General features: G+C 39.5%; 2 protein-coding genes across 10 annotated transcripts in view; both read left to right on the top strand.

The window, feature by feature from the left end:
• Nucleotides 1–763: 763 nt before the first annotated feature.
• On the top strand, nt 764–6235 carry LOC110488575 (C-X-C motif chemokine 14). 2 transcript variants are annotated; one of them, XM_021560841.3, is made up of 4 exons: nt 764–1138; nt 1983–2088; nt 3804–3917; nt 4847–6235. In XM_021560841.3, exons 1-4 carry the CDS (start codon nt 1072–1074, stop codon nt 4863–4865), a joined length of 306 nt encoding a protein of 101 aa, XP_021416516.1. In that variant the 5' UTR covers nt 764–1071; the 3' UTR covers nt 4866–6235. The 2 variants fall into 2 exon arrangements, with proteins under 2 accessions (XP_021416516.1, XP_021416517.1); XM_021560842.3 differs by having other exon boundaries at nt 802–1138; nt 4850–6235.
• A 2540-nt stretch (nt 6236–8775) lies between these two features.
• LOC110488572 (protein FAM13B) overlaps nt 8776–24632 on the top strand; it is a 77647-nt gene continuing 61790 nt past the window's right edge. For 3 of the 8 annotated variants that reach the window (XM_090198169.1, XM_090198166.1, XM_036942703.2), the window contains exon 1: nt 8822–9049. The gene's annotated coding sequence lies outside the window, so the exon portion shown is untranslated. Of the gene's footprint in view, nt 9050–24632 lie in introns of all 8 variants that reach the window. The other 5 variants (XM_021560838.3, XM_021560836.3, XM_021560839.3 and 2 more) reach the window with 4 other exon arrangements.

Below are 24632 nucleotides of genomic sequence, written 5' to 3'. Positions count from 1 at the left end.
AATGTCACCCTACTAACATTGTTCATCCACAAATGTTCCAAATAACTTTGATTCAAAAAATATTCATATATAAAAAATAATAACAATAATAATAATAATTACAACCAAGACACAATCTGCCAACACGTCTACAGTCTGTCACTTTTCATTAGGACTTTATAAGAACCATGGCTTCAGTGAGTTGACTTTAAAATCCTCTTTTGAAAACAATAATTTTGTTTTTGATAGATTCTCAAATACAACAGCGCTCTATTGTTTTACCTTGTGGAAGAAAACAGAATGGTGACAATTAATTGAGTACAAATGTATTCCCATCCATTTCTATTTAAAGGTCCCCCTCCATCAATCATATTACTTCCAGATGTGTCAGTGTCTGATTCTCAAGAACTTAAACAATACCTCTGAAGTGCCTAAGTTGCCAGAAAGTCCGGAGATGGTGCCAATGTAATATTTATTTCACCACCACTGTGATTATACGACGTTTTCCCACAATCATGCCATGTCTAGGGTCTGAAGTCAGGAGATTCAATTAATCTGAATAGCCTGAATATAAATGTTTGAAAATCAGAGACAATGTCTGGGCTATGCACAAATGATCTTACATTGTTAGAATATTTGAGTAAATTGCGATCTGTCCCAGGCAACTTTGATAATCAGCATAGTAACTCTAATCAACTGGTATCTAAACTTTCCAATCCTTTAGGGTTCTTCCCCTTATATTACCCTCTCTTTTATGTATCCCACTTCTCTTGTACAAGTGTTTGATTCGTTGGCTCGCTGTGCATGGTAATGAGATGGGACAGAGAGGGTTTTTAAAAGCTGCTGCTCAACAACATATTGGGAAAGACGGCAAGCAGCGTGAAGTCCGAATGACGTTTCTGATCTGAGCTCTCTGGACCTACGGAGTTGGTGAAAACTCAAGAGTATTCGGAAGAATAGAAATCAAACATTGTTTCTCTTGTCATCTCCTCAAATTAAAGGGCGAATACCAAGATCTTGTCGATTGAGTGAGGTTTCGTTGGGGTAACCTGCCGGGAGGTCCGAATTTGAGGTTCCTTAGCAGCAGACGAGATGCATCGTTGTACAACAGCAGCGTTGCTTTTGTTAGTTATTGCCTTATATTCCCTCCACACAGAAGGTAAATATATATTTATATTTGAGCAATGTAAAACTTATGTGAAGGAGCCAGACCCTATTGAAACTTATCGGAAATAGTATGTGTTCAGCCTTTAAACATGTTAATCTAATGGTAATGAGTCAACAAAAAAAAACGTGCAGCCGAATTGCTCCTGTAATGTATGCTCCTGTAATCTCCAAATCTACTCCGTTTTGGCAACCGTATAGGCTATTGTTGTTCATAACAGTTATATTACTGTTTTTGTTTTGTACAATTGTCGCTTTGTTCGTTTTTATTGCGTTAACCACTCAGCCACAGTCTGAAGCCAGGCGACGTTGTATAAATGTTATCATTTTAAAGGTTTTACATTTCACCAAATTAATGATGGTTGTTAGCATTTTATGCGTTGCTCTTTATCTGATTTGTCTGGTTCGCGTGGTTGATGAGAATTGTAATGCCCGGTGTTGAGGAATTGGAGACTTTTGATGAGGGAGCATTGAAGATGTGGGTCACACGTTTCAAAGTAAGCATGAGCCTGCTACAGCGGTTCACCTGACCACCTGCATGCGTGTTAAACAGTCCCAGTGGCGGTGTGAATCCACAAGCCTTGATTTACAGTGGAGACAATAATAAAGTTGAATGTTTTACAATTACAGTCCTATTCAATCGTTCTCGTTCTCTTTGTTCGTTTTTCATACAGGTTAAGAACTACGCCTGACACTGTGTGAAGTCGAAAGTCATAACTGATCCGTTATTCTCATTAGAAAATATAGATCTACTGATGGTTAAACGTTCAGACCAACGTGTTCATTTGACCTCAATTTTATTGTAATTTTAATGTCTGTTTTATATATTTTTTTTACAGCCTACAAGTGCAGGTGCACAAGAAAAGGGCCAAAGATTCGCTACAAGGATGTGCAAAAGCTGGAGATCAAACCCAAACATCCTTTCTGCCAAGAGAAGATGATATTGTGAGTCATTTCTGTGAATCATGTCTATCCTGCTTTCTCTTTTTGTCCTCTTGTCTCAGATGTCAGTCACTCCTTGTGCTATTCAGTTTGTTTACCAAATGCACAAACTTTTTAATAAATATTCACTCTAATTTTCTAATCTCATACTATAACAAAGCAGCTGATTGACCTATTCATATATTTATATGGAATCTGAACTGATATTTTTAGAACCTATTAGCTTAAAGGTGTAACACTTAGTATTTTTGGGAATTTGAATAGTGTATATCTAGTACTAATAGTGGCATGATAGTGTTTCACAGTATTACTTACCTGCCAGTGTTGTGATTGGCTGTGATATTTGCCTATTGATTTCTCCCGATGGACTTTACGGCTGTTGTCTAGTGGAAATCACTGTCATTTCATGGTTGCAAAAATTCTACACTTTTTGCTCCAGTTTATGTGAGAAAACAAGCACCGAATAGTGTAGGGAATCATTGTACCATCTAAATCACTGTGAAATATAACTTCCGATAACAAAAACATACTGTTTTTACATCTGTTAGAAGCCGGTAGACCAAAATGAAAGTTGAGGTTTTTTTGTCCACCTGCTTCAAACAGCTGTAAAAACTATATTTATTGTTATTAAACATATATTTCACTGAGATTTAGATGGTACAATGATTCCCTACACTATTCAGTGCTTGTTGTCTCACACAAACTGAAATTGAGCGAACTGTGTAGAATTTTTGCAACCAGGAAATGTGTGATTTCCACCAGATGCCACAGTCAGAACAGCTTTCCCAGTTTGACAGCAGATGCTGCTCCGGTGGAGAAATCAATAGGCATCCAATATGGACTTTACCTCTTCAGATATGAGTGACTTTCTAACTCTTTTTGGGGGTTCAAAATGGAGTTGAATACTGTTGCTTTCCCTGTCCAAAGTAGATGCTGATCTCACGTTTTAGTCATTTTCAGTGGAAGTGGGTGCTTACTTTTGTAAAAAAAAAAAAAAAAAAAAAATCACATACTCTTTCGCCATCTGTAGTTCACTTGAGGTATTGCATAGATGTGTTCCCAAACCATGAATTCAAATGTTTTTTTGTCCCGCTGTCATGGATTACATTACATTGTTCTTGATTTTATCAAAAGGCCTTAGGGTCCATCCAACAGATTTGTTGGCTCCTTGGACCACTAAACTGATCTTATATCCTGGGGCCAATGTGATACATTTTAGTTGAACACCAAACAGTTAAAGCTGGTCTATTTGCATAAAATAGTGGCTGCTGGCCACTGACCTAAGTGAAAAATGAGACTCAGCAGGCTCCGGAAACAGTGCCCCTTCTCTCTGTTGGCTGGCATGGCTCACGTCTCAGAATTTAACATTCTGCGGGGCCACCTCCACTGTCACAGCAGTGCCTCCAACTCCAACCAAGAGTTAGAAATTATCCAAGGCCTCTGTTGGCTGGGCAGGTGAATAATTAATTAAGAAGCAGACAAACTATAAGAGATTGATTTGAGAAGCCCCTGCAGAGCTCTGAGCACAACACACAGCACATGTCACGGCTGGCTCAAAAATGCCATACAGACGGTCTCTCCAACTGCTGCTCTGAATGTCAATGGGTTCATCTAGCCAGGCTCCGAGATCATGTATACCCAGTGCTGTTTTTAAAGCCTGTTCATGCAGTAATGTGGATTAGCTGGTTTCTCTTACACTCTTTCCTTTTGTTCGTCAGTGTCACCATGGAGAACGTGGCGCGCTTCAAAGGTCAGGAGTACTGTCTGCACCCTAAACTGCAGAGTACCAAAAACCTGGTCAAGTGGTTCCGGATCTGGAAGGATAAGCATAGGTGAGAGGTCATCCCACTCCATGATTTGAATGGCCCCCACTAGAGGGCAATTACCGTCTGTATTTCGATGTAATTTCTATCCTATAGCTGAAATTCTTGTTTAGGTTCTACCTCCGACGAATGATACAGGCTGTTAATACATATTCACGAATTGGGGGTGGGAACGTTGTGGTGATTTCCACATTGAGTGGAGGAAGAACAATAAGTAACTGACAGCTGTCAGTGTAGCTAGCTAACATGCTAACCTTATCTACCTAGCTAATGATCTCTGTTGCTACAGCATATTCAAAATATTAGTAAGCTGGCTAGGCTATGGCTGGTTCTGGAGCTGAATTTGTCATAAGCATTTAGGGAAAACTTCACCACAGATGGGTTGGGAAAACCACTATCTTGCACTTCGCCATCTATTATCTCCAAGTGTTTTCCATAAATTGTAGCTGCGAATCTGCCATAGAAATACAAAGAATAAGATGAAGCGGTAATATGGATAGACTGAACAGTTTGTACTAGAGGCAAGGGTGACAGCTAAGGCACATTTATTGTAGTGATTTTCACACAAAACTATGGCATTAATGTCTAGCTACTTAAAAAACATTTTTAAAATGTATTTATATATTACACACACATATATTACATATATTATATATATATATATATATATATATATATATATATATATATATATATATATATATATATATATATATATATATATATTACATACATCTTACACACACATTTGACTGAACAGACTCAACCGAATCCATTCGTCGACTCTCACAATGCGATATGCGTCATCAATTTGGGCACCAGGTGTGTCCGTGTAGCTTCTCCCGCTATGGAAAGTATGGTTATAGGAATCTATATAGCTAAGTAATCATGTACTGTATATTTGGCTGTATTTAACAACATGTTCCCTTCTCTCTTAGCAGGGTGTATGAAGCTTAAACCATGGATTATGTGCACAAAGGGGAAGAAGTGGAAAAAAACGCCATTAATAAGACTGTTTTTATGAAGTACAAGACATAATCTCCGAGCAATCAGTACTTCGTCTTGGAATGAGATTTATCACGCATATAAGAGATTTCTAGTTTGCTGGTGCCGTTTTAGTTGGCCATCAGGCTAATTATTGTTACTCACTTAAGTCATTTCAACTGTAATAATGGTAGTATTTCTCCAATGCCAACGTTCAAGGCTGTTTACCAGTGGAATAGGATCATGGAGGAAATGCTGTGAGAAAGGTCCTTGATGAATCTGGCCCATGTTGTTTTTTGGATAGGAGATGTTTGCCCTTGAACCATCTGTTTGTTCCAAGGTCTATTGTAGGTTGATGTCTTGTAACATAAAGGGGTCATGGTATTCTTGTTATTGTATACTGGTACTTCTGTATCTTGGTGTGCTTCCAGAAGTGTTAAACACAGCATACTGTATACATGTGTAGGGAATGTGATGAAGGGAATTATGAATTACTCAGACCAAGCACCCAAATGTATGTCAATAATTTTGTAAATTTGAGTCCATTCAAAGAAGAGAAATTGGACACAAGAAAAACACACCCAGGTCAATGTGTAGTCATTTTAGATTTCATTGGTGCCATGCCATTCCCATATGCAATCATTAAGTTGTAGTTTATTATGAGCAGTATATAAAGTCAACCTGTTCATTTAGATCTTGTAAGACATATATTTTCTGTACCTGATATGAACAATTGTAAACAGCAATGGTATTATACGTTTCCCATTTACTCTCATTTGTATCCTTGTCCTGATGTTTTCTTATGGTGTAATTCTACGAAGACTAGAGTTCATCAACATGTTTAATTTTAGAAAAAAGTCTTCATCATTACCTATGGAAAATAAACATTTTTAAGAAATATCTCATTGTAACCCTCATAAGAATCAAGACATTCAATCATGAAATTGTTTCATAAGTGTTTAATTATAGAGCATGATATTATCCAACACTTTTTGAATGATGACCTTTGAAAAGGTGTGACTGTTTTGTAAGCTATTGATATACGTTGCTACAATGACAGTTGACTTTTTATTTCACCAAACAGAATGCTCAATATACATTTTCTTCAAAGAATGTGCATTCCTCTTGTTTAATATATACATACAAATGTTGTATTCTTTTTGTGAGAATTCTTCTAAGACTTTCTAGTGTAATTTATTGTGTTACTGTTTTGCTATTTAAATGTTCATTCGGTAACAAATGTTACGTATCTGTGTTTGGACTGACTCACCAAGCACACATTCAAAATATTCCAAGGAGTGTGAATCAACAAGCACAGCAATAAAATAAACTGTCTGAAAACAGCCCTTTCATTGTTTCCTTGATATTTTATCTTAATTACTAAATCAAGATATTTATTTATATATATTCGAAGACCTTAGAAAGGCAGGGTAGGATAGATATAGGTCTGTAGCAGTTTGGGTCATTCATGGTCGAATTGCTGCAAAGAAACCACTACTAAAGACACCAATAATAAGAAAAGACTTGCTTGGGCCAAGAAACACAAGCAATAGACATTAGACCGGTGAAAATCTGTCCTTTGAGTCCAAATTTGAGATTTTTGGTTCCAACCGCTGTGTCTTTGTGAGATGCAGAGTAGGTGAACAGATGATCTCCGCATGTGTGGTTCCCACTGTGAAGCATGGAGGTGTGATGGTGCTTTTCTGGTGACACTGTCTGTGATTCATTTAGAATTCAAAGCACACTTAACCACCATGGCTACCACAGCATTCTGCAGCAATATGCCATCCCATCTGGTTTGTGCTTAGTTGGACTATCAATTGTTTTTCAACAGGACAATGACCAAACACACCTCCAGGCTATGCAATGGCCATTTGACCAACAAGGAGAGTGATGGCGTGCTGCATCAGCTGACCTGGCCTCCACAATCCCCGACCTCAACAAAATTGAGATGGTTTGGGACGAGTTGTAACGCAGAGTGATGGTAAAGCAGCCAACAAATGCTCAGCATATGTGGGAACTCCTTCAAGACTGTTGGAAAAGCATTCCAGGTGAAGCTGTTTTTTTGGTTACTACATGATTCCATGTGTTATTTCATAGTTTTGATGTCTTCACTATTATTCTACAACGTAGAAAATAGTCAAAATAAAGAAAAACTATGGAATGAGTAGGATTGTCCCAAACTTTTGACTGGTACTGTATATATATATATATATATATACTCCATACTCCAACATTGCTCATCTTAATATTTCTTAATTCCATGTTTTTACTTTTACATTTGTGTGTATTGTGAGATATTACTGCACTGTTGGAGCTAGAAACACAAGCATTTCACTGCACCTGCAATAACATCTGCTAAACATATGTATGGACCAATAAAATGTGATTTGATTTTGATTTGAGAAATGCAGAAATGTCTGCATCACAAACACTACATGTAACACTGTGGCCACCAATAAAACAAAAACAACAACAAAAATTAAACACGTTTGGCCGTTTACCTCTGATAGAGACACTGATGAAGAATATATTTTGTCATAGAAAGATGATGGTTGTCTAAAAGCTGCTGTACACTACCCGATTTTGTCCCCGATTTAACAGTCCCAGACATGTTTTTGAGATCAGACACAAAATACACATGTTGTTTCCTACTCGGGACGCTCGGCCGTCATCGTCGATCGTTTAATGTGAGCGGCTCAAAGAGACGCCATCTGAGAGCTTTTGATCCCGTCTTTTGAGCAGTCACAGACATCCCGATATTTTCAAGCATGCTTGATTTTTTCCCGCACAAAATCAGCGATGCTCTTGTAGTGTGAGATATGCAACAGCAAGATTTGAGAACGGCGATCAGCAATAGCCAATGAAAGCTCTCCAGAGAACAAGCCAGTGAGACGATGACGTATCGAATCATCCAGAATTTGTTCTCTCGAGCAAGAGCAATGACTACTACTAGTTTATACTTACGAAAGTGTAAAATCGTTGCAGTTCTGACAAGCACCTTACACGCAGTGTTATTCAATTGAAGATGTATTGGCTAGATATTTGAACTCTATACGGCAAACGCGAATGTCTGACTAAAAACGTTTAGTTGTCTGCTTTGAGCCACAGCTCGTTCTAGCTATCACATCACATCCTTGTTATCGAGCAAGAGCCACAACAGCAAAAACAATCTGTAGTATTTCTCCCAGTAGATGGCGCACAAACTCTTTCTTTTCGATCATTATGGACAGTCCCAAATTTCAAATCCAAGATGCATCGTATCAGATAAAGTCATCGTTGTTTGAACATTTTAAATAATTTTGAATAAATTTATCCACGATATTCAGGTTGGAACAGTCTGAAAAGTCAAATAATTTAGCCAAAAAGGGGAATGAGCAGTAGCCAACATGTTCATGCTATGTATGTTTTAATCATTCTTTTCAAGCCATGTTTTAATTTAATCAACATGATTTGTGAACTGCTGCGATTGTATAGACAAGGTGATACTTGAGTATTTATTCACATGGAAGGTTGTTTGTAAACCACTTGAATTTATGTAATTTTACCTTGAAAACATTTCTAATGAAACATCTAGCTGTCTGCACTGTGACTGTCTCTTCATAATATGTAATGGCAACATGTAGCTAGCGATTATATAATATGCTATATCATAAACTGCTACTGTATCTGACATTCTTGCTTCTAGAGATGTGAGATGCGATGTGGATGGATGAGGAAGTTTTCCGCTTGCTTTACTGGTGGTATTCATTAGAACACAACGTAGAAAAACGTTTCAAACATTTTTCGACGGAACACGAAAATAAGCTATTTTTATTGGACAATTCCATAAAGTCCCTCCCTGTTTTAGTATGTTTGATTAAGTTTGGTGCCCAATTAATACAACCCCGAGCAATGGGAGAGGCGGGGACAAAATTTGGCAGCTTCATCTCTTGTGGGTGTGAGCTGAGACGTTATAGCAACGAACTACAAACGGTATCTGAATTTCAACAAACGGGAACCGAATTGTTTTCAAATAGCTAGCTATGTTACCAATTGTTTGTTTTGCTACTATCTGTTTCATTTTGATAAAATTTGTCGTCCGGTAAGACCTCAATTTAAAAACTCAAAACGGTAATTGATGGTCATCGCTCTCCGTTCCTGTTGGATTTAATCTGGTAGGTTCACAACATTTGCTCGCCAGTTTAGCTAACATTGTTAGCATGCTAACATTTCCTAATTATTTGTTCAGGTGTTTTTGTTTGACTAAATAATTGCATTATTCTGGAGTCACGTCCGCAGGCTGATGGGTATGAATGTGCTAAAACGCCTACTAGCGATGTTCATTTGTTTTAATTTAACCCATTGCCAAGAATTTGATGCTAGCTAACGTTAACTAGGTGAAAAGCAGTTTCTGCCAGTTAGCCTGCTACAATTTAGTATATGCTAACCAGAAAGCTAGCTAGCTTTCCACGGTCAATCCTGCCAGAGATTGGTTTAATTTCGGTTTCGTGTTAGCTAATACGAATGTTAGACATGACCACAATTAGCATTTTCGTTTTCTCACAAATGCTTATTCAATAGTTTATTTTTCTATTGCAATTTAGTAAACGTTACAGTGAATTGGCAAGTCTTAATCAGACTGTAATACACACATTGTTATGTAAACAGCCTGAAATGAATAGCTACAAAACCGTGTAAATGTTCTTTCCTTTTCAAACCAGAACGTTGAATAGAATGACGGTTGTCTGTGAGGTTTGTCCTTTAGCTGCTTGAAATTTTAGACACACACAGCCACAGGAATAAAGCTAGTTATACGTTATAAAACATAGTAGTATTGTTTACCCGACTTTTTAGAGAGCTGGTAGGTACTTTCAAGGTTGTTTTATATTGGATATTCGGTTTTCTCTCGTCAGTAGCTATTGAACCAAGGATGCCATGAAATTGGTATAGTCTGAATCAGGAGAGGATGGATGGAGAACAATCCACACCTGTTTATTTTTTTTTGATTAGCCGAATTTTTAAAAAGTATATAAAATTCACACACAAAGGTGCTGCCTGTTCTTCATCTAGCAATGCATGTTATTTAACTAGCTAAAGCATATTCAGTGGTCACCATCAACAGTGCCACAGTTGCATGCTAATTTTATGCTTTTCTTGTTCTGGGTTGACACTTTTTTTTTTTCTATGTGTGATTGAGTTTTTAATTTGGCTATTTTCTTTATACGTCTGATTAACTTCTGACATGGCCTCTAAAGAAAAACACCAAGCTTATTTATTGCATGGTGGATGCCTGAAATATGATGGAATGATCTCTAAGAATAGTTTGCAATGCAAAAGCAACAAGTCTGTCTCCCTCATCCAACAATAATATTGTGATTAAAATGCATTGTTGTCCTCTGCAATTCCATTTTATTCGGCTTAATCAATGCCAAGCTGAATGAAAATGGCCCACCTCAATAAAGCTAACACCAGCTTGAGATTGTGAAGTACTGCAAATATGTGGGATCCGAAGGTCAGCAGCAGTGATGCTCTGATGATGGAGAGCTATAACTAGGCCATGTCCACGCTGGTGCTATTGACTTAGATTCTACAAACTACTGTATTACATTTAGGCCTAATCTTTTTTTAATTGTTTTAAAATGAATACCAGAATGTTTAGCTGCCTGCTACGTTACTGAATGTCATCTCCTCTCTCTTCAATTACTTCTATGTCAGACAGATAGTTAATGAGTTTTATCTGCAGGCAAGCTTTTAATGGTACCTTAGCATTTGAGGGAATGTCAGGAAAGGAAAATAAAGTCACTCGAGTGCACAGCCTCCTGCCATGTGAGATTGTTGTTGCTAGAGGATTGTTTTGTGACGCAAACGGGCCAAGCATAACCAAATCTGGTCAGATGAGCCTAGGACAGGACGTCCAAAAGGCCAGAAACCGATGTGTTCGCAGCAGAATTAAATGAACCGGGCTAACCCCAGAGGTTCTCTAAACAGAAAAAGGCGGGCGCTAGAATAACTTGGCTTCTTGGAGCCCCTGGGTAGGCCTATGCCTATGTCCAGTAAGAATCCGATCACAAGATAGACCTAGGCCCCACTATGGGGTACAGGTCTATCTTGTGACTGGATGCTTGCAGCAGATGCATTGAGGTGTCCTGCCCTTTAAACCTGCTGAATGTGTGTCTGTTCAGATTACCACAGCCTAAACCAGCTGTCCATCAGGCCAGGGGATTTCTCTGCTTGGTGAGCTCTCCTCCTGGTGTTGGATTAGGCTCTCCTTTCCATCGCCATCCCTGGCAGCTTAGATGGACATTGGACAGTCCTGAGACAGTTGGTGCACCAGTATGAATTATCCCCTCTACATAACTGTTTTTGCCTGTCTTGTGAATCTCTATCAGTTTTTATTGAGTGAAACATTTTCCTATATTGTGTCATGTGATAACTAGATCGATTTAAATACTTTTTTGTATTTTTTATTATTGTATATCCTTATTAGTGAAATGTTAGAACCTGAAGTAATGTTTGATATTATCTAATGTCTGTAGGCAGGGGAGTGGTTTGTAAGCACACGATTAACATGCTGTGGTGAAGCACCGTCTGCCAAAGGCTATATTGAGCTGAGTTTGTTTTCCTGTTGATTGAGTGGAGAGCGCAGTGGAGTTGAAGGCACAAGATCAGTTTCCCACTGTATGTACGCACTCAAGGTCAGAGGGCGTAAAAAGCACAGCAAAGCAAACTTTCAGGACTGATAGGCTCCAAATGAGCTTGGGAGTAAAGTCTCCTATTTGGCACCCGACCCAATGCTTCTTGGATACTCTTAGGGGCGAATTCAGTTGAAATGTTTTGTCAATTCAGGAAATGAGTTTAAAATCCTCCATGTAGAAAATTATGGACAATTACTACGCTAGCAACAGATTCGGCTACACCCACAAAGGGTAAAGAAAAAGGAATTTCTCATTGAAATGCATTCATTTTAGTGCCGCATTAAATTGCTTAAATATTTCTAGAAAACCTTGTGTTTTCTATAGTCTTACCGTTGTTATTGTAGGAGTGGACCCGTTGTTTGCAGAGCGCACAACCTAGGCTACACTAAGTTTTGGTTTATTTATTTCCATTTAAGAGTTGTCAAATTAATTCTTTGTCTTTTGTTTGGAGCGCTCCTGTCAATCGTGAGTAAGGACACCTGATTACGCATATAGAAGTAGGACTAGTCTACCTGGCCTGCGCACAAATGTAGGCCTATAAATGTGCCCATTTGGGGATCTAATACTCTTTCTGATTTGCCTTAACTCGCCATCACTGGAGCTTTTCAAAGTTAATTTGTCTTCACCTCGAACGGCAGGTAAACAAAGTCTCTGTTTTTACATCCATTTAGAATGATAATAGTTCATCATTGTAATCTTTCAAGCTCTCTTGTAATCTTTCAACCACTCAGCATGAAAGGGGGGAAATATGGCATGCTCTGATCAAACGGAAACATCATAAAATAGGCCTACCTTGATTACTTCTTATCCCCTGCACAAAATACCTTACAGCAGTGTATGTCTGTCTGGAGCTCACTGGGACAGGATACCCTTGAGGGACCAGAATTATTATTTTTTTTTATACAGTTTTGCAAATAGCCTTTGTGATTTTATAGGATATTCATTTTTTTCAGGATATTTTCTACCTGTGGGCTTCTGTTTGCTTTATTTAGGAAATTTTTACATATTTGCAATAGAAGCTACTTTTAGATTTGTATCATTTTTATTTAGATATCATTTTGATTATCATGACATTGATTTTGAGATATGAAGACTTTATTATACATTTTAAATTGTGCCACAAATGTGCATATGAAAATCATACCTGGCACGCAGATCAGTTGAAATGGTACGATAACGTGGCTCTCCATATTGAAAAGGTTGCTGACCCATGGTGTGGCCTATTACCAGCAACTTCAGGGACTTAATGGCAGAATCTGCAAAGACTAGCAGGGTCAGGAACAGGTTTTTATCTTCTGATTAGCCTATTGATCTCTGGTGCCCTCTAGTAATTTGTCTTAATTTTGAATAGCAGTGCTTAAAGCATCAGACAAGCTCAGCAGAGCTCCCAAGCTCTTTTTTCCAGAGTGGTGCAGCGGTCTAAGGCACTGCATCTCAGTGCTAGAGGAGTCACTACAGACCCTGGTTCGATTCCAGGCTGTCACAGCACATTTGGCCCAGCGTTGTCCGTGTTAGGGTTTGGCCTGGGTAGGCCATCATTGTAAATAAGAATTTGTTCTTAACTGACTTGCCTAGTTAAATAAAGGTTAAAACCTATTTATTTTTGAAAAAGCCGAACAAGTGAGCGTGGCTTAAGACGAGCAGAAAATAACAGTTGCAGTCAACCAAGACTACTTGTTGAATCACGATAAACCAAATATGTTGTTTGGAGAGATCCTCTCTTTGATACGCTGAACTCTAAACGCACTGCGGTCAAACTGACTACTTTCAGTTGACTAAGATTTTTTTTTAGCCGGGGAGAGACCAAGAACATTATCGAGTTTTTGCTTTGCTTATTCTCCACTGCAGTGTATTTCTGGAGGCTAGGACTGGATCAAGTTGCTACTAGCTGTTGAGCATTTTGAATGTGTCGACATTCAAGCAACCCAAAGACTGCTAGTTGGCTAACTATTTTTGAATGAGACATTCGTATCATAACCCTTCTAGGTAAGGTTGAAAGCAGTGTTATCTAGCCTGCATAATTTTTTTGCTTTGTTTGTCGATCTTCAATGCTGGCTAGCAATGCAATACCAACCTGCTTAGCTGCCCATCCAACCAGCTAACAATGGGCAGCTAGCTAGCTAAATATTTCTAGTACAGAAAATACATTCTTCAAGTTGGATATTAGTAGGGCTGTAGTAAAGGATGTATTATACAGCCAGTTAAGATGGCATTAATATGATTTACACCTACAAATATAGCATGTGCTTTGCTTGAAATGAACATGTAAGTGAAGTTTTCCAACGTTCTGAAGCTTTACCCTTCGTGGTTATTGCTAAACAATGGGCCTCACAACATTGATGACACAAACCTGTCTTCCTCCATTGTATCATTCCAGTCTTTGATCTGCCCAGTGAGGTTTTTGTCAAGATGACTCATTTCTGTGAGGCACTACCCTTGTTATAAATCAGTTGTTACTTCCTTTGAGCGGCAAAGGAGGGATCTTCAGTTTGCAAAGTCATTCTGATGTGCATTTTTTTTCATTGTCTTGGTTGTAGTGGGCTCAGGCGAGGTAAGGCTAATTTCTCTGAAGATATTATATTTTTACAAGAATTTCTCTCTTTTGACCTGCTGTTGTTTAAGTTGCTATGTGCTAAGCCATGCATTAGTTATTCATTGCCTCTATTCATAGCTCTCAAATATCAACTCTCATTATCAGCCATTATTCACCCCCCCATGAACTAGGTCTGTTTATCTCCCCCCCCCCCCACACACACACACACACACACAACAATCTTTTGAGAATGCTGAAGGACTGTTCCTTGAAACAAAGCATAGGATTCTTGTTTTGCGCTGGTACAGAGGTGATAAAATCTACGTTAAAACCATAATCAGAATGTCATTGTCTAAGGCAAGCGAGCCAACTCTGCTAAGTTGCAGGCATTTCAAGCCTACACCCACACCTCAAGCCTTCAAACAGCTGACATCAGTATCCAAGATGGAACATGTATGCAAATGCACAATACATGGTTAGGTCTGCCCATGCTCAGACAGTAAAATGGCATTGTGACAGACATTTCACACCTAGGTCGTAACTGATTATCTGTTCCATATTCTAACTTAGTATGTTATCTACAGAACAATAAATTGGCACCCTGTATAAATTTAGGCTACATCAGTGCTGTAAACTGTAACTTATGAATAGGTGCTGATTTACTGAGATAACTATGACCTTTTTCTCTCTGCCACCCTGGCCTTTGGTTAAATAACAAGCCCTTCTCATTCCTGTCCCCTAAAGAGATCTAGTTAAGGAATCAGTCCCATGGGATGCTCAGGCAACTGCTGTGTCAAAGGCAAGAGTAGCACAGCATCTCCTATCCCCTACTACTACCCCCTATTTTCTCTTTCTACCCATATTATTAGCACTTAACTTATCGCCAATGGCCTATTTTCTAATTAAGGTCAATGAGTTCAACCATCAGGACTAGCATTAGGTTCAACTCAGAGGTAGTGTTGACTCTGCAGATGTTGTCTCTGTCTGCTCCTAGCCTATATCCTTTTCCTCTCTTCCCTCCAGTCAATATCATACTGCCCTGTTGTGAAATCTGTTTCTCAGTGGTGTCAACATATCTACCTCTCCTATTATCTTTACTTGCCAGTGCCACTTAAGGCTTCCACATGCTTAATTTTGGCTGGCACCTAACTGAATGAGTGTGCTCGCATACTCCCTTAAGATATTTGCTTGAAAAACGAGAGAAAAGCGTCAATAGTACTGTTTTTCCATCTTGAGACGCCATAGCCAGTATACACTCCCTCAAAATAGTCAGAATGAATCTAAGATAGCTCAAGAAATCTGTCATTTTTGCTGTTTGCGCAAAAATGCCGTTTTTGCTTAGTTGCGCAACTTTACCTCTTAGATGTTTGGTGCAGTAATTTGAAAGTGAAAAAATGTGCATGAAAACTATCATTGAATCACCCTAGGGTTTGGCAATGGTAGGCTTTCATTGTAAATAAGAATTTGTTCTTAATTGACTTGCCTAGTTAAATAAAGGTTGAATAATTTTTTTATTGAAGAATCCCTACTGTTAACCAATGACCTTTGGCTAATGAATTTCAGCTTGCTTCTGAAAAAATGTAGTGTCCACGATCAGCCGAAAAACCCCTTTGCCGAAGACCAAAATGTTTGTGGTAATATACACACAAACTGTTCCGAACTGTTTTGGATGGGAAGCATGCAGACGCCTTTAGAGGTTAGGTGAGGCAGTCACCTCAGACCTACAGTAGAAAGTCTGTCGAGGTGAAAGTCAATTACTTGTGTGTTTTTAGTTGGAATACATAGTCTCTATTGAGCTCTCTACTTGCTTTCAACACACGGCCACCGAAACACTCTATAAAAAATTTAATAAAAAACATTTGTTGCATTCACACTTTCAATTCTCTTCAAGTTAAGTAGCCTACTTCTCCTCCCCTAGTTGGGCATACGTGCATGCAAGATCAAGTAGGCCTCGTATGTCCGGTCTCAATGAAAGAGAGTAGGCTGCCTATGCATGGGGCAGTTCCTCCAAGGAAATGTACTTAATAAATATGATTTAGGCTGTAGTTTACTAGATTGCAGGGTTTCTGTTAGGAAAATGTGGTGACAGAAACTTGACAGTCAGCATTAAAATTGACCAAACATTTTAAGAAATTTACTGGACCAATTGGTTGTGTAACCTGATTAGGGCGTCCACCCACGGTTCTCAGAATGCAGAAATCACATTTTAGTTTATGGTAATTCATCTTAACAGAACATGCAACTCGGATGCAACGGCATGTCATTTTTACCAAATTCCACTGAACAATTTTAAAGATGGAATACATAGGTGGTGAGTCCATAAGGCTAGAGGAAGCTAAGCTTTCTCCAAAGTATACTGAACAAAAAATATGAACACAACAAGTGTTGGTTTCATGAGCTTAAATAAAAGATCCCAGAAATGTTCCACACACACACACAGCGTTTTTCTCACAAATGTTGTGTACAAATTTGTTTACATTCCTGTTGGTGAACATTTCGCCTTTGCTAAGACAATCCCTCCACTTGACAGGTGTAGCATATTAAACAGCATGACCATTACACAGGTACACCTTGTGCTGAGGACAATCAAAGGCCATGCTAAAATATGCAGTTGTCACACAACACCATGCCACAGATGTCTCAAGTTTTGAGGAAGCATGCGATTTTGTATTCTTACTGCAGGAATGTCCACCAGAGATGTTGCCAGAAAATGTAATGTTCATTTCTTTACCATAAGCCGCCGCCAATGTCCTTTTTAGAGAATCTGGCACAATACATCCAACCGGCCTCAACCTCAGACCACGTGTAACCATGCCAGCCCAGGACCTCCACATCCGTCTTTTTCAACTGTGGGATCGTCTGAGACCAGCCACCCAGACAGCTGATGAAACTGGATTTGCGTAACTGATGAATTTATGCACAAACTGTGAGAAACCATCACAGATAGAACTTGTGAAATCCTGAGGCCCATTCTTGTGCCACTTATCCACCGCCATCACCTCATGTTTCAGCATGATATTGCACGGCCCCACGTCACAAGGATCCGTACACAGTTCCTGGAAGCTGAAAATGATCCAGTTCTGCTATAGCCTGCACACTCACCAGATATGTCACCCTTTAAGCATGTTCGGGAGTTCCCGCCAATATCCAGCAACTTCGCACAGCCATAGAGGCATGTGACAACATTACAACGGCCACAATAAACCCTATGTGAAGGAGATGTGTTGCGCTGCATGAGGCAAATGGTGGTCACACCAGATACTGACTGATACAGATACTGACTATTCCCAGTCATCCAAAATCCATAGATTAGGGCCTAATTTATTGATTTCAATTGACTGATTTCCTTATCTGTAACTCAGTAAAATCTTAAATTTCTGCATGTTGCGTTTTATATATTTTTTCTGTGTAAATGTAATTAAATTGGCAAAATTATATAGCCTAATTAGCTTACTCCGGTCTATACAGAAATAAATAAAATCATTCAAAATAGGCTAATACACCAGAAAGCATGATTTGGCCATAGAGGATCATTTAGCTTCTTTAAAAGGTAAAAAAGCTGTGAATTGTTTAAAATCTCACAACCTACAGTCGGAAAGGCACGCAATTTGAGCTGCGCGCACGGCAAATACCAAATAGATGATTGTTGAGTTGCGACTGTCAGTGAAAAGCGGAGAAACCTAGCCAGGCATATCGCAATATTTTAAATTAAATCGAAGATAAACTGTTGAAAACAAATGGTAATTTAACCTACAGTGGCAAGAAAAAGTATGTGAACCCATTGAATTACCTGGATTTCTACTTAAATTGGTCATCAAATTTGATCTGATCTCCATCTAAGTCAACAACAAACACACATAGTGTCTCCAAAAGCTAATTGGAGTCAGGAGTCGGCTAACCTTGAGTCCAATCAATGAGACCAGATTGGAGATGTTGGTTAGAGCTGCCTTGCCCTATAAAACACTCACAAAATTTGAGTTTGCTTTACACAAGAAGCATTGCCCGATGTGAACCATGCCTCGAACAAAAGATCTCAGAAGACCTAAAATTAAGAATTGTTGACTTGAATAAAGCTGGAAAGGGTTACAAAAGTACCTCTAAAAGCATTGACAAATTGTCTATAAAAGGAGAAAGTTCAGAACTGTTGCTACTCTCCCTGGGAGTGGACGTCCTGCAAAGATGACTGCAAGAGCACAGCACAGCACAGCACAGAATGCTCAATGAGGTTAAGAAGAATCCTAGAGTGTCAGTTAAATACTTACAGAAATCTCTGGAACATGCTAACATCACTGACGAGTCTACGATACGTAAAACACTAAACAAGCATGGTGTTCATTGGAGGACACCACGGAAGAAGACACTGCTGTCAAAAAAAACAATGCTGCATGTCGGAAGTTTGCAAAAGTGCACCTGGATTTTCCACAACGCTACTGGCAAAATATTCTGTGGACAGATGAAACTACAGTTTAGTTGTTTGGAAGGAACACCACACTGAAGAGAAAAGGCACACCAACATAAAAGCCTCATCCCAACTTTAAAGTATGGTGGAGGGAGCATCATGGTTTGGGGCTGCCTCAGTGCCTGGACAGCTTGCTATCATTGACGGAAAAATGAATTCCCAAGTTTATCTATACTTTACAGCAGACATCCCAAGGATATTGCTGAACTGAAACAGTTTTGTAAAGAGGAATGGTCCAAAATTCCTCCTGACCATTGTGCAGGTCTGATCCGCAACTACGGAAAACGTTTGGTTGAGGTTATTGCGGCCAGAGGGTCAACCAGTTATTAAATCCAAGGGTTCACATACCTTCCCCACCTTGCACTGTAAATGTTTAAACAGTGTGTTCTATAAAGACATGAAAACATATAATTGTTTGTTAGTTTAAGGAAACTGTGTTTGGATCTTCATGTAGGTCACAACAATAGACAATCAAATTTTATGACCAATTTATTCAGAAATCCAGGTATTTCCAAAGGGTTCACATACTTTTTCTTGCCACTGTATTCGGTAGGTTATTTTTTCACATTTTAATATTGCCTATAGGGCACAAAATGGCAGTGATTGCTGCCAAGTGAGCTGCTTCACATGTCTAAATTAACATTGTGGACTGTGGTTGGGTTCAGGACCAGTTCTTGCGGTAGCGGGTGGGAGTCAGACAGTAAGCTGGGGGGTGCAGGCGGGAGGTTGAGTAAATCAGTCCTTCGCAGACCTCTCTTTCAGAGTAATGTAAGGGAACTCAAGTCCCAATGGAGTCATGCAAGCTTCTCCAATAACCATAACCTTTCAAACTCCCAGGATTTATGCAGATTAAGTGGAAAGATTTAGGAAATTGCTTTCCCCCCCTCCAATTGCGGATATGTCATTAGCATTGGTGGTGATTTAATTGTTGAAAAAGCAAAGCATAAGTGAGAGGACTGCTGCTAGGCTTGGCAGATGAAATGCAGAACCGGACAGGAACAATGCACCACCTCATTGACTGATTGTTCTGTCTGGGCTCCTCTCCCTCCCCTAACAATGGCTGACATTGTGGATGAAAAGATTGTCACGCATGATATGTGGGATTAAGATAGACTGGCCCATTCTGTCCATGAAAGCCAAGTACAGGGGGATTTGGGAACATTTTGTCCTTGCTTCTTACCCGTTGTGCCCATCTTCCTATTATTTCAAGTCTGTCTGTGACCCTCGCCTAATTCAAAGCAATCTGATTAAGAAGACCATGCTTATTGGAGATTGTACTGGAAATGGTATGTTGTAAAAATACCACATTGAGTGGCTGGTGACAAAGGGTGCATCCCAAAGCGCACCTTATATAGTGCACAACCCTATAGTCCCTGATCAAAAGAAGTGCACTACATAGGGAATAGTGTGGTATTTTGTGATGCAGGGAATAGTGTGGTATTTTGTGATGCAGACACTCAACAAGGCAGTGAAATTAAGTGGTTGGTAAGACAGTAGAAGTAGGGCTTCTCATGAGCACAAAAGTGCCCTTTGTCAAGAGGGATGCAAAGTAATTGAGGAGCTGCACTAGTTTCATGTACAGAACAAGAGGGTTTCTTTGAGTTTTCCACCAAAAAGAGGCCAGGGGCAAGCGATTCATCGTCATCTTGTAGAAATTACTTTCATATTGAATGTAGGTCATTTGTTGCGGAACATGGTGGGTGGCAAGGACTGACTCCATGATAGGAAATTCCATTTTCATAGTGAGATGAATTTGAAACAGTCCTCTGATTTAGGTGGGCGTGTGCACAGGAATTGTGCAGCCTGGGTCAGAACACGGAAAATATAGTAGCATGACGTCTAATCGCATCCCTTTGGAAGGTGAGAATGACCGTCACACCATGAAGCAGTGTGACTCGAGCTGGGAGTGGGGACTTCATTTGTGTTTCTTAAAGGCCCAGTGCAGTCATCAACCTGAATATATCATTTTTTCTTCTTCTGTGTTTTATATATATTTCCACACTATGCAGTTGGAATAATACTGTACAATTTTGAATGCTGATAATTCCTTTTTACTCTTAGAGCTTTTTTGAAAAGACAGCCTGAAATTTCAGCCTATTTTGTTTGGATGGAGTCTTGGCCTTCCTGGTGACATCACCGGGTGGTAAATTAGTGCTCTCAATAAGACTAAGAGTTTCAAACCTTTGCTAATAGGCTATTTTTGTTTCTTTTTGACAGCTTTGTTTTAAATTAATCACAGTAAGGTACTTAATTGTTACCCAGAAATTATGATGTTAAGAACTTCTTATGGCTAACATTCCGCTGAAAGGGCAGTATGCGAAATTTAAAAATATTTTGAAATATGTAACTTTCACACATTAACAAGTCCAATACACCAAATTAAAGAAACTTCTTGTTAATCTACCAATCGTGTCTGATTTCAAAAAGGCTTTACAGCGAAAGCACAACATATGATTTTGTTAGGTCAGAGACAAGTCACAAACACACACAGCCATTTTTACAGCCAAAGATAGGAGTCACAAAATGCAGAAATATAGATCAAATGAATCACTAACCTTTGATCTTCATCAGATGACACTCATAGGACATCATGTTACACAATAAATGTATGTTTTGTTCGATAATGTGCATATTTGTATCCAAAAAGCTGTTTACATTGGCACGTTACGTGCAGTAATATTTTGCTTCCAAAACATCCGGTGATTTTGCAGATAGGCACATCAAATCCCAGAAATACTCAATAAACATTGATAAAATATATACTTCTCCTTAATGCAGCTGCTGTATCAGATTTCAAAAAAACTTTACGGAAAAAGCATAATCTGAGTACGGCGCTCAGAGCCCAATCCAGCCAAAGAAATATCTGCTGTGTTGGAGTCAACTGAAGTCAGAAATAGCATTATAAATATTCACTTACCTTTGATCTTCATCAGAATGCACTCCATGGAATCCCAGTTCGACAATAAATGTTTGATTTTTTCCATATAGTCCATTTATGTCCAAATAGCCACTTGTTGTTAGCGAATTCAGCCCAGTAATCCATCTTCATGAGGCACGAGCACAAGGTCCAGACAGTCAAAGTTCCTTTACAGTTCGTAGAAACATGTCAAACGATGTATGGAATCAATCTTTAGGATGTTTTTAACATAAAACTTCAAAAATGTTACAATCGGAGAATTCCATTGTCTGTAGAAAAGCAATGGAATGAGAGCTACCTCTCTCGTGATCGCACGTCAAAAGTCTGACAGTCTGCCAGACCACTGACTCAAAGAGCTCCCATTCCCCCCCTCCTTTATAGTAGAAGCCTGAAACAAGTTTCTAAAGACAGTTGACATCTAGTGGAAGCCTTGGGAAGTGTAATTTGACCCCATAGACACTGTATTCGGTAGGCCAAGCTTTGAAAAACTACAAACCTCAGATTTCCCACTTCCTGGTTGGATTTTTCTCAGGTTTTCGCCTGCCATATGAGTTCTGTTATACTCACAGACATCATTCAAACAGTTTTAGAAACTTCAGTGTTTTCTATCCAATACTACTAATAATATGCATATATTAGCATCTGGGACTGAGTAGGAGGCAGTTTACTCTGGGCACGCTTTTCATCCATAAGTGAAAATGCTGCCCCCTATTCCAAACAGGATAAAAAACGTCTGCATTGAACTGTTTTTAGTGTGAAGCTAGCCTAATTTATGCCTCATAGATCGGTCTTATAAAGACATTACTGCACAGTGCACTTAACAACGCTCCATTCTTAAGTACAGCCTAGTCTGTTAATATTTTAACACCCCACTCTCTCCCTTGAGAAGGCAACTCCCTTACTTAGCCAACAGGCATTGGCAGTTTTCGCAACTTTGTTTTTCTTCATGATTCCTGAGCTGGTGGACTCATTTGGGAGGCCATGACAGGCCAGTAAGCACAGCTTCAAGTTCCACCATCTAGCTTACACTAGCCTAATTTGGAAGAATCCTTGCACCACTGGGCTCTAACATAGCTGTCATGTCTCTCACACCCCATGCATGTGGATAGCTTCTGGATGAAATGTCTGTATTAAGGTATTCTCTAGCATGCCAACACTGTAAGCTTTCTGTGGGATCATTTGAATATCTTAATGTATTGTATAGGGCTGGGAATTGCCAGGGACCTCACAATATATTATCACAATATTTAGGGGCCGATACGATATGTATTGCAGTTTTATACTGCTTTTCGAAGTTCCAAACACATTGCTCAACATAATTTTGTATCTACAGTCTTTGCCAAAAGTTTTGAGAATGACACAATACAAATTTTTCACAAAGTCGGCTGCCTCAGTTTGTATGATGGCAATTTGCGTATACGCAAGAATGTTATTAAGCGATCAGATGAATTGCAATTAATTGCAAAGTCCCTCTTTTCCATGCTAATGAACTGAATCCCCAGAAAACAAGAATGGTACCAACACATTCTCCGAGAGCAACTTCTCCCAACCATCCAGGAACAGTTTGGTGATGAACAAAACCTTTTCCAGCATGATGGAGCACCTTGCCATAAGGCAAAAGTGATAACTAAGTGGCTTGTGGAACAAAACATCGATTTTTGGGTCCATGGCCAGGAAACTCCCCAGACCTTAATCCCATTGAGAACTTGTGGTCAATTCTCAAGAGGCGGGTGGACAAACAAAAAGCCACAAATTCTGACAAACTCCAAGCATTGAATATGCAAGAATGGGCTGCCATCAGTCAGGATGTGGCCCAGTGACAGCATGCCAGGGCGGATTGCAGAGGTCTTGAAAAAGAAGGGTCAACACTGCAAATATTGGCTCTTTGAATCAACTTCATGTAATTGTCAATAAAAGCCTTTGACACTTATGAAATGATTAATTCTACTTATTATACTTCAGTATTCCATAGTAACATCTGACAAAAATATCTAAAGACAGTGGAGCAGCAAACTTTTTGGACATATTTGTGTCATTCTCAACTTTTGGACATGCAGTCGTGTCCAAAAGTTGAGAATGACACACATATTTCCAAAATGTATGTGGACACCCCTTCAAATTACTGGATTCGGCTATTTCAGCCACATTCGTTGCTGACAGGCGTATATAATGGAACACACTGCCACGCAATCTCCATAGATAAACATTGGCAGTAGAATGGACTTACTGAAGAGCTCAGTGACCTTCAATGTGGCACCGTCATAGGACCTTTCCAACAAGTCATTTCATCCAATGTCTGCCCTGCTAGAGCTGCCCCGGTCAACTGTAAGCACTGTTATTGTGATGTGGAAACGTCTAGGAGCAACAATGGCTCAGCCGCAAAGTGGCAGACCACACAAGCTATCAGATCGGGACCGCCGAGTGCTGAAGCGCATGGCGCGTTAAAATCGTTAGTCATCTTTTGTAATACTCACTTCTGAGTTCCAAACTGCCTGTGGCTTCATGAAATGGGTTTCCATGGCCGAGCAGCCGCACACAAGTCTAAGATCACCATGCACAAAGCCAAGCGGCGACTGGAGTGGTGTAAAGCTTGCCCCCCCCCCCATTGGACTCTGGAGTAGTGGAAACGTGTTCTCTGGAGTGATGAATCACATTTCACCATATGGCAGTCCGACTGACTAATCTGGGTTTGGTGGATGCTAGGAGAACGATACCTGCCTGACTGCATAGTGCCAACTGTAAAGTTTGGTAGAAGATGAATAATGGTCTCGGCTGTTTTTCATGGTTGGAGCTAGGCCACTTAGTTCCAGTGAAGGGAAATCTTAACTGTACAGCATACAATGATGTTCTAGATGATTCTGTGCTTCCGACTTTGTGGCAACAGTTTGGGGAAGGCCCTTTCCTGTTTCAGCATGACAATGCCCCCGTGCACAAAGCAAGGTCCATACAGAAATAGTTTTTTGATTGGTGTGGAAGAACTTGACTGGCCTGCACAGAACCCTGACCTCACTCCCATCGAACACCTTTGGGATGAATTGGAATGCCGACTGTGAGCCAGGCCAAATCACCCAACATCAGTGCCTGACCTTACTAATACTCTTGTGGCTGAATGGAAGCAAGTCCCCTGCAGCAATGTTCCAACATCTAGTGGAAA

The sequence above is a fragment of the Oncorhynchus mykiss genome, chromosome 14, assembly GCF_057628025.1.
Source record: "Oncorhynchus mykiss isolate SJ-2025 chromosome 14, ASM5762802v1, whole genome shotgun sequence".
NCBI classification, from domain to species: domain Eukaryota; kingdom Metazoa; phylum Chordata; class Actinopteri; order Salmoniformes; family Salmonidae; genus Oncorhynchus; species Oncorhynchus mykiss.
The sequence above is the reverse complement of the archived record's forward strand: the minus strand, read 5'-3'. Positions and strand labels throughout refer to the sequence as shown.

Bases quoted from the DNA above. Each gene is read 5' to 3' on its own strand.
- LOC110488575 (XM_021560841.3), top strand. From the start codon at position 1,072: ATGCATCGTTGTACAACAGCAGCGTTGCTTTTGTTAGTTATTGCCTTA. The intron at 1,139-1,982 runs GTAAATATATAT...TTTTTTTTACAG, and splicing joins ATATTCCCTCCACACAGAAG to CCTACAAGTGCAGGTGCACA. The intron at 2,089-3,803 runs GTGAGTCATTTC...TTTGTTCGTCAG, and splicing joins TGCCAAGAGAAGATGATATT to TGTCACCATGGAGAACGTGG.